We start from the raw sequence: 10,139 nt of genomic DNA, 5'->3' as shown, positions 1-10,139 counted from the left end.
CTCAACAATCCTAAGGCTTCTCTCTCTCTCTCTCCCTCTCCCTCCCTCTCTCTCTCTGTGTGTGTGTGTTTCTCTGTCTCTCTCTCTGTGTCTCTCTGTCTCTCTCTGTGTGTGTCTCTCTCTCTCTGTCTCTGTGTGTGTCTCTCTCTCTGTCTGTCTCTCTGTGTCTGTCTCTCTCTCTGCTTCTCTCTGCCTCTGTCTGTCTCTCTCTGTCTCTCTGTCTCTTTATCTCTCTGTCTGTCTCTCTCTCTGTGTGTCTCTCTGTCTCTCTCTCTGCGTCTCTCTGTCTCTCTATATCTCTCTGTCTCTCTATCTGTCTCTCTGTCTGTCTCTGTCTCTCTTTCTCTCTCTCACACACACAAAATGTTGCTGATATCAATGAGCATCGACGTCAATGATCCAGACCCACTAAATTACCCAAAGGAAAATTCAGCTTACTTCTGGACTTAACTTAAGGGTGCACCCTAAAACTGATTCCCTTGTCTATCTCTCCTGGCCTGGTGACATCATTGGCTGTTGTGGTCATGGATGATGGAAGCTGTGGTCAAAGGCTTAAGGATGATAACCAGCTGGACCCAAGGAAGCCTGTGTCTGGAATCCTACTTAAATAATTTTTGATCCAATGGATCACTTCTTTTCAAAAAATCCATATCGGTGAATTTGGCACCAGGTAGTCAAATTAAATTTGAATTTTTAATTGAAACTTTTCTTATGCCTTTTAAAAAATAAGGAAATAAAAGTGCTGCAGTTTTGCCCATCTGAATTGATGTTTTGCTTTGAAAGAGTAGGCAACAATATTGGAGAACTAGAAAAAATGTAAGAAATTGTGGCTGTTTGCGCTAATTCAGTAGTTTAGAGTTGTGACATTTAATAGCCCCCAATATTAAATAAGGACCCTTGGGTGAAAACATGGAAGCCTCACATGGCACAAATGGCGCTTTTGTGCTTTTTTAGTTTCTGCCAGCAGACACCCAACCTGATGCCATGTGTTGGCTTTCGATTGCCAGAATTGCCAGCCAGCAATGGACTTTGTGCTTAATGATTCAGGACGATGGGAACAAGAGTCCATGTATTTGGAAGACAGGAGAAAAAGATGAAGGCATGGAAGGTCACTAGGAAACTGGAAATTTGGGAGTAGGGAGTGAAGATTCGGAACCTAGCCAAGATTGTCACAATCTTATAGGGGTTGTCAAAGCACATTTGCAGAGAGGTGAAGATCAGAATTTTCCATGCAAGAAAATATCATTTGAAGGGTCCTTGGTGCTCTCCGAGCTTGCTGGTTTTCTTGCAGGAGTTTCATTACCTAAGCTAGGTAACATCTTCAGAACTAATAAGGAATAAGTAAATTCTTACTAGCACTAATGTTATCTAGTTTGGATAATGAAACATCTGCAAGAAAACAAGCAAGCTCAGAGAGCACCAGAGACCCCTCCTTTCAATCCTGAGCTACAAATATTCTCCTTTATTGGTAAAACATCATTTATTAAATATCTGTCTTAAATATCTGTTTAGATTCCGGCAACTTTTCTGCAGAAACATGAATGAGCTGGTCACTGGGGATGTGAGTATCGTGGACAATCTAGAAGATGTCCATCTTAAGTAAGATGACCACTGGCAAGTGCATGGATATGATTGTAAGAGAGGGCTAATGAGGGTTAGGAGGCTGTTTTATAAGCGTCTAAAACTCTAACCGGCTTTTAAAAAACCTTTTTCTGGAATCGAACCGCGTTAAAGCCGGGCAACCATCAAATCAATTACTCTGGTTTATTTTATTTTTTTTAAAGAGGATGCTCTAGACCAGGGGTCTCCAACCTTGGCAACTTTTAAGACTTGTGGACTTCAACTCCCAGAATTCCTCAGCTTCGCCGGATTAGGAATTTTGGGAGTTGAAGTCCATAAATCTTAAAGTTGCCAAGGTTGGAGACCCCTGATCTAGATTAAGAGCGAAGGTGTCCTTTGAGGTGTCACGAACGTCTTTTTTTGTGGGACGTCCCGAGGAAGACTCTTAAAAGACAGAATCCAGGCAGGATCCGTCTCTACGCCCTGCTTTGAAATTTTTGCAAATTTAAGTGGTAATTTGCAAAGTTGTGGGGGTGGCCGCGGGAGAGAGAGAATTGTGTGTGTGTGTGTGTGTGGGGGGAATGTATTGGTTATGGTTAAAAAAAAAGAAAAGATGCCGGGTCCCACAGTTTAGATTGCACCGTCACGAGCGCCATTTTGACTTTTTTGACCTTAGTCTGAAGACATCCTTGGGGGGGAAGGGGATGAGGAATTCGTTTCGCACCTGCTGAAATTGCGCAAACTGCGGAATGGAAAAAAGACGTCAGTCAAACCGAGCAGGCTGAAAAAATTCCCAAGGGAAGAAGCGCATCAATTTCAACTCTGGGCCTGGAATTTCCCCAAGAGCTCTCGTGGAGATGCTCCGTGGCTTGAATTTAGCTCTCGTGCAAACGGCTGACCCATTCACCGTTTTCCATTGTGTGTGTGTGTGGAGGGAGGGAATCCTCCCACCCGAAGTAGCGTACCAAGCGATCGAGCGTTTCCCCAACTTTAAAGAGATTAAATTCTCCCGGGTTGCCTTTTGCGGGCGTCGTATTGTTCGGTTTAGCGCGAGGTACGAGTTCCGTCCCCATTTCTGGTTACAAACTTAAAATCAGTCTGTTAAATAGGGAGGGGCAAGAGTGCCAATGGAGTTCCTGAGGAATGCAGGGAATGGGGCTTCTTGAGTCACTTTTAATTTGCATGGATTTACAAAGAAAAGCATTTTAGAACTCTGAAGTTACTTGCTGGGGTGGGATGGGGGGGGGGGGTTAGGAGAAATCAGGAGCTGCTGAGCAAAATTGTCCCAAAGGTGCTTTTTCAGGAGGCAACTGGACTTCCTTATTTTTTTCTTTGAAGATGTCTCGCTTCTCATCCAAGAACCTTTTTCAGCTCTGACTGGATGGTGGGGAATGGAAAGATTTATATTCCTTGCAAACAGCTGGTCATTTGCATCCTTTTGGAGGGTCCTTGAAGCACTTGGAGGGTTATCTGTGTCCTCAGGGGTCACACCTGAGTAGTGCAAATGGTTCCTGTAGTGTAGTCTGCAATTTTTCTGGAAATCCGTTCATGCTTCTCATCCATTCTTGGATGTGAAGCCAAACCTCTTCAAAGAAAAACCAGAAAGTCCAGTTGCCTCCTAAAAAAGCACCTTTGGGCAGCCATGACCTGGAAGACTGAAAATCTCCATAGACTTTTAGCTGAGCAAAATTGTTACTTGCAAATGCTTATGTTAAAAGAAATAAAACTCAGCTCTGAATAATGGGAATTATATCAGCGGGATGGCAAGGTAGTGGTTTTGAACTGGGAGGCCCAGGTTCAAATTCCTCTCAGCAAGACAATTTCCCAGTCTCATCCCAGTCTATTTTACCTGACCAGGAGTAGCATGCATGTAAACCATCATGTACTCCTGGATAAAGGCAGCATATAAATTCAACAAGCTGGCAAGATTCCTAACTAGCTTTCCAGTTAAACTTCAGTTGCTTGCTGTTTATTGGGTCAGATCTGAAGAGAAGAAAATAAATTGGTGACAACACTTTTCAAGTCTGATGACACTTTGCACTGCTATCTTTGTTAAAAATCCACTTATTTTCAAAGGAGCTTAATTTGAGGAGTGCCTTCTTGCTTCATCCAAAGAACTCAAGACTAAGATTTAGCTTGGGAAATCAGGAAATGAAAGTAGACAAGGCTTTTTGAGTATTGGGAGAGTTTGCACCATTGCTCTCCCCTTTCAGAGCTTCAGTTAACTTCATCAATTCCTGCTCAGATTTAATCAACAAAGTCGTTTGTAAAATAGGGATTCCCCAAAGCTCATAACAATGTAGTTTCAAAGTGGAGGAACTGATAAAATAATGGGTCCAGGCAATAACTCAAGTCCACTAAAAAGTACGTGTTGTTGAGCTTAACAGTCTTGTATATTGTGTGTGTGTGGGTGGTCTTAGCCCAAATCCCTTTTTTAAAAAAGTATTTCTCAAGGCAGTTGCAAAATAATTCCATTGAGAACTGAAATTTATAGCAGGGAAGTAAAAAAGGAATGTGACCAATTTCTTCTTTCTCCTTGGGCACCATAATAGGTTTTACTTCCATCTGAGAATCGGTCAGTTAGGTTTTTCTAAATTTAGACTTAGGTGAAGCAGGAAAAGCATTCCGTGTTTTAGGTACTTGCCCTGCTGCCTCAACTGCATTCTTGCAAAGACAAATAGTTTTTTCCCCCCTTTTAATTTGTTCAAACTGTCCTCCGACAACCTTTCAGAGGAATCTGGAAGGTAGTGAGAGGATTGAGTTTTTAACCAGGATTGTTCCTTGCAAGACGCTTTCTCTCCCTTTCGTCCACTGCTACAGCAAGTCCCATTAAGCGCAGTGTCACTTTTTAATTCAAAGCCTTAAGCAAGCTTAGAGCATCCTGTTTCTCTTTCGAGGTTCTGATTGCTGGTGTTGAATGAGGGCAGTTGCTGAAAAAGTTCAGATTGCAAATTTCCTATTCAGAAAAAATGTTTGGAAGCGCCAAGACCAACAGCCCAGCCCCCCTCCCACCTGCTCTGTGAGATTTGCAAGGCACTAGACGAAGGGGACAGATTGGCTGGGAAGCTACCTGCTGCCCTCCAGATGTGTTGGACTTCAACTCACATCAGCCCTCAGCCAGCAATCTCATAGCAATGGGTTGTGGGAATGGTAGTTCAAAGCATAGTTCAAATTAACAATGTGCCAGAGAAAATGTGGTGGCCTTTTGCCTTTAACAAAAACATTTCCCAATCAAAGCTGCAGATTAATTAGCATTGATTAAAAGGGAGAGAATCCCAAGTGTGCAGCAAAGTACTGCCTTCCATCCCTTCTGCTTTCCATTATTACTGGGAGGCAGAAACACAACCGGTATGATTCTTAAACCTTTCCCAACCCATTATTTTTTAAAATTAATGGGGCCTTGTCATTGCTCTAACCACCCCAAAATTTGATTTTGGCATCTGTAGAAGATTAAGATAAGATCTGTTCTTTTGTTCCTTCTGGGGCTTCTCTACAATCAGGGTGAGGAACTTTACTAGATAAGAATACAGAATTTAAAACTCTCTGCTGTCCCAGATAGCACAGCCAGTGTTGAAGGATGCTGGATGGAAGTTGTAATTCAGCAATCCAAAGAGGAATATAGATTTTTCCATGCCTGTAGTAGTACTAAGGGATGTATTCTTAATAGTACAAGACCAAACTTGGATAAGGGGAGAGGAAATCTTTTTTTTATTCTCATGATTCAGGTCTCTCTCCCCCTCTTGATTTTTATAAAAAAAATGTTAACTTATAGACAAAACGTACTCAGAGAGCAATCTATTTAGAAGGCACTTTCACTGAATATTCCCAAATCAGAGATCACAGGATTGGGAACCCAGTGATTCCAATGGGGTTTGTGCTATCATAGGCATTGTACTTCAGCCCTATGCTAACTGGCTTGGTGAGTTCTATTAAATTATATTGTTCCACTTATTTCCAAGTGAAAGAAATGGAAGAGTAACAGCCAATTTTCTTTAGACAGTGTTCCTGGTTAGTTTCAAGGAGCCTCCTCCCAAATCTTGTATGGATGTCATTTATATACAGGTGCAGAATCATTTTTGCCCTCTTCATTCTGTCTCTTCCCCAGCTTCATTTCTTCAGGTCCTGCCTTCTTTGAAAACAGTGTCCCTTGGAATAAACACAGGCAATTCCAAATTCAAGAGTTTTTTTTAAAAAAATCATCTTTTATTAGAAAATTATCTTGATCAAGATTTTCATGAACCCATGCGGACATACACACACAGTTTGCGACAGGCAGTTTCTGAAAGTATCCTCCCTTTTCAGGGCAACACATTTGATTGTTCCTACTTGGGCCTTCCCTCTTTTGCTTTGGACCCCATCTGATAACCCCGGTTGGTTATCAGGATATAACCAACAAAGCATCAGTTTCATGGGTGGGAGTGAAGGGAAAGGCCAATGAACTAGGTTTAGCAAACAAGCTCACATCAATGGGGTGGGGAATCATATTTTTTAAAAATATATCTATATTTGCATTCAAATTTAAAAAAATGAGAAAAAGATAGCCTGCATTTGTTTAAACATCGGAATTTTGCAGGTTATAAATAACTTAATCCCTACCGTTCGTAGAGAGAGGTATGTGCAACAAGAACCCAACGTTCAGTGTTTTTGAAAACTTGGCATTTTTCCTGTTCAGTCCAAAAGTGATATGCCAACAAAGCATTCTTAAACAAAACCCTGATTCCATTAATTCAGTGTCTAAAGTCATGATTCTTATCCAGTTACTCCTCTGCCTAGAGCTTGCTATAAATCAGCTTGAGATTGCAGTACTAGAGCAGAGTTTACTCCAGAATACATGTGATGAAATTCAGTAGACTGACATCCATAAAATCACTCCTTTCCAGCTGTCTGGGCTCCAAGGCAAATATTCTCTCCCCTCCTGCCCCCACATTAGTCACATTTAAAGAGCTAGTGCTTATATTCAAGAGAAAGGAACTTGCTGGTACCTGGAGTTCTTGAACAGGGAAGGGAAAGCTATCCCAGTTAGTTGCATTTGTATTAACGCTATGCAGAACTCTGGAAGTCTAATAGATGGCAGCAAAGACATAGAATGTTCTGCATCTACTTGGCTGACATCTAGTGGCAATCCTAGGCAGTCTGCACTGGGACTGGCTGTTGTAGATTACATGCCAATCCTCAAAAAGACTGCAACCATGGTTACTCCCCCCCACCCTTTTTAGGCTGAAGTCTGGCCAGGGCTCATTACACCTGTTGGCACCAAGGTGGCCAACTCAATTCCTTGGCTGTGTGTGTATGTGCCATACTGCTCCCTCCTCTAACACTTGTTTTTCTGCAAGCTAGCACCTCAGTCCAGCATGACAGGAGTTTCCTTGCTGGAAAGATACTGCCTGGCATGACCTTTGATGATCTCCCAATGGCCAAAATATCAGGGCTGCTCAAGTTGATTGGCCTTGCTTCCACTGCATAGGCATGTTTCAAAGTGACCTCACTTTTTCAAAGCGGTCTCACTTTCTCCCAGCTGCACTGCCATTAGGCTCTCCTCTCCCCAGGCCACCACTTAAGGAGCTGAAACATGCTTACAGACAATTACTAAGCAATGCATGTCCAGGTGCTAATCCTGGTCTAAAGCTGCTCTGGGAGTTTAGGGTAAGATTTCCGTTCCCTGAGGTTTGCTCCAAGCTAAAGGGTGCATAGGACTCAGCTTTGATTCAAGTTACCCAAGACTGGAAACCTGGCACATTCCAGATATTTGGATTTTAAATCCCATGTGCCCCAGACATGACCCATGGGAATTAAGTCAGGTAATTTATACCTGACTTAATGCAGTCAAGGCTTTTGCAGTTTCAGTTTTTCACTGGCCAAAATATCTTACCCTTTGATAGCATCCATACCTGTCGTTCAGGATTCAGGATCACCCTTAATAAATGTGAGCATCCTTATTTAGGTTGGCTTCAATGCTATGAACAGCCCAAATTAATTCGATCGGACTTACTTCAGGATCAGTATAAGCTTTATTTACAACCACGGAGAAAAGCTTCCCAGCCTCCGATGCACCTCTCCAGATTCCCTTTAAGAAGCAGGGCATCTGCAGCCTGATGGATGCCCCCACCAAACATCAACCAACCAATCATAGGCAGGAAACGGTTTCCTTTCAGCCAATCAGAAAGAAGCTCTGCTGTCCATTTTAAGAGTCCAACCTTTAATTTATATATGTATCTGAACAGCTTTTTTGGTTTTGGACTGGAGGAGAAAAAACGGCGTTTTTAAGGCACAGTCTTTCTACTGAGTCTGGTTTTTTTTCATTTAAAAAAAAAAGTGCATCGAGAGACACTTCCCGTCTGTCCCCACGTTACCCCAGCCTTTCACGGGGGTTCTTTAGACCGTTCGATCGTTACACCGATAGCGTCTCTGATGTATGATAAGGCCTGTAGGTGTTGTGATGACTGGCCGCCACCTGCTGCAATGAGCTGGGCAGCCGGAGGGGGCAGTAGAGCTGAGAAACGCTCAGCGTTTGCAGCTGCGCCGAAGAAAGCCGGGGAGAGGAGAAGGACGACGAGGGTCTCGCGTGGAAAGGCTGGTGCGGATCGCGGGCGCTCAAAGCCTTCCCCTTGGAGGACTCTAGCAGCAGAGGATCGGGGAGGCCGTAATGGTAAACGGCCGAAGCCGCCGCCAGTGGGAAAGCAGGGACGATGCCGTAAGAGACGGACGGATGAGCGAGGAGCCGGGAATAACTCGCGGGGGCGGCCCACGCCACCGCCCGTTCTCCCACCGGCCTCGCGGGGGGCCGCGGCTGCTGTTCGGAAGGCTGGAACGGTCGGCTCAGGATGCTCTCGATGGCGAAGGGGCTGGAGAATTTCACAGCGGCGCCCCCGACGGCTCCCACGCCCGATTCCCCCGTGGGGGTCTTCCGATCGGCACTCGGGGAAGAATCGGGCGCGGGGGACGGCTGAGCCGAAGGGGAGCCCCCGGGGGCCGAAGTGAGCCCCGGACGGCTGAGCCGCTTCCTCCTCCTGCGGAAGACGCCGTCGGCGAAAGTGTACTCGGAGTTGGGGTTGAGCATCCAGTAGTTGTCCTTGCCCCACGGCCGAGCCGGGTCTCGCAGCACTTTGACGAAACAGTCGTTGAGCGACAGGTTGTGACGCACCGAGTTGCGCCAGCCCGTATAGGCGCCGCGAAAGAAAGGGAAGCGGCCCATCAGGTACTCATTGATCTCCGCCAGGGTCAAGCGCCCCCCGGCCGAATCCCGGATGGCCATGGCGATCAAAGCGATGTAAGAGTAGGGAGGCTTCGGACGGCGCGTGTAAGGCTTTCCGGACAGCCCCGACGCCGCTTTACACTCGCCTCCCGGGGAAGGCGAAGGCTCGGTGCTCTGCCGGGGAGAAGCCCCGCAACCACTGGCCGGACTGAGAGCCGCGCAATCCCCGTCGGAACCCAGCTCGCTCTCGGCTATCCGCGGGGAAGCTTCGCCTCCGCCTTCCTGGTCGCTGCCGCTGTGGCCGCTGAGCTTGTCCTCGTATCGGGGAGCAAAGATCTCCAGCTTCATGGTTGCGCCCCCCAGCTCGGTGATCCTCTGCCGGCCAGCCGCCCCCCAATTCCCAGGTTGTGCCTGCCTGCCTCCTTCCTTCGGGGGGAGCCGGCTTGGTGGTTCTGCCGACTTTAGGGCTTCGATTCCCCGGGAGACGAGATCAACAGTTGGGGTGCATGTCTATATACCTGGTCAAAGTCTCGGAATGGGAGTGAGCGGACGGGGTGGGGAGAAGAATAGAGGATCAGATCACCTCCGTTTTGGGATCCCTGGAAAGGTAGGGCGTGGTGGCTCCAAAACGCTGAGCAGGTGGTCTTTCTTTTTCCTCCCTCTGCAAACTCTCCCGAAAGGAATCCGAACTCAGCTCATTCCAGCCAAGGCCAAAGTTTAGAGAAAAGTTGCTGTCCGTGTATATATATATATATATATATATATATATATATTTCGGGCGAGAGGGGTGTAAGATTTTTTTTCCCAAACGCGTCTCAGGTGCGGTGCTGTTTTTCCATTAGCCAAGTGACGGGTCGCTTTCTTAGAAAGCAAAATCAGCGCGCATGGCTCAACTCCTGGCAGTTCGGGTGAACTTTTATTTCTGGGCGCCGGCTTCTTCTTCCACCGTCGGGGCAGGGTTTCCAGATACGAACCCTTCTTTCCCCCCTATAGAGGCAGGGCAGGGATGCTTTGCCGTCCTCCTCTCTCTCCCCCTTCCTGGCTCGGCTGCTTTCAGGCGGTTAAAGTGGAGAGCAACAACAGGTGGCTGAGAAGTTGGAAGCGGCTACAAGTGGTTTCCCTCCGCCAAGCGAGTCTTGAGTTGTTGGGTTGTTGTTGTTGTTTGCACAGATCCTTCCCGATTGGGATGAAAAGCCCACAGCAACGACCGCGCGATAAAATCGGTAGTCCGTTTCTCTCCCCCGATCGCGTAAACACGGAGCGTTCCTCTCTTTTTCTCAGCCCCACGCGGGCGAGCCGTCTGCTGGCGGGCGCAACACTCGAGCTGCCGCCGCTGTCATTAGTGGTATATATTGTCATTATCTCTCTCCGGGACTTGTCGGGCCAG

At 46.2% G+C, this 10,139-nt stretch overlaps 1 protein-coding gene across 1 annotated transcript; it reads right to left on the bottom strand.

Moving 5' to 3' along the window:
* Positions 1 to 7,948: 7,948 nt before the first annotated feature.
* FOXQ1 (forkhead box Q1) lies at positions 7,949 to 9,100 on the bottom strand. Its single transcript, XM_070942546.1, has one exon. It carries the CDS (start codon positions 9,098 to 9,100, stop codon positions 7,949 to 7,951), a length of 1,152 nt encoding a protein of 383 aa, XP_070798647.1.
* Between the last annotated feature and the right edge of the window lie 1,039 nt (positions 9,101 to 10,139).

Source organism: Pituophis catenifer, unplaced genomic scaffold (genome assembly GCF_029215685.1).
Source record: "Pituophis catenifer annectens isolate HBS135680 unplaced genomic scaffold, rPitCat1.0.hap2 SCAF_3, whole genome shotgun sequence".
Taxonomy (NCBI): Eukaryota; Metazoa; Chordata; class Lepidosauria; order Squamata; family Colubridae; genus Pituophis; species Pituophis catenifer.
Note: the sequence above shows the minus strand (reverse complement) of the source record. Positions and strands in the feature narration are given on the sequence as shown.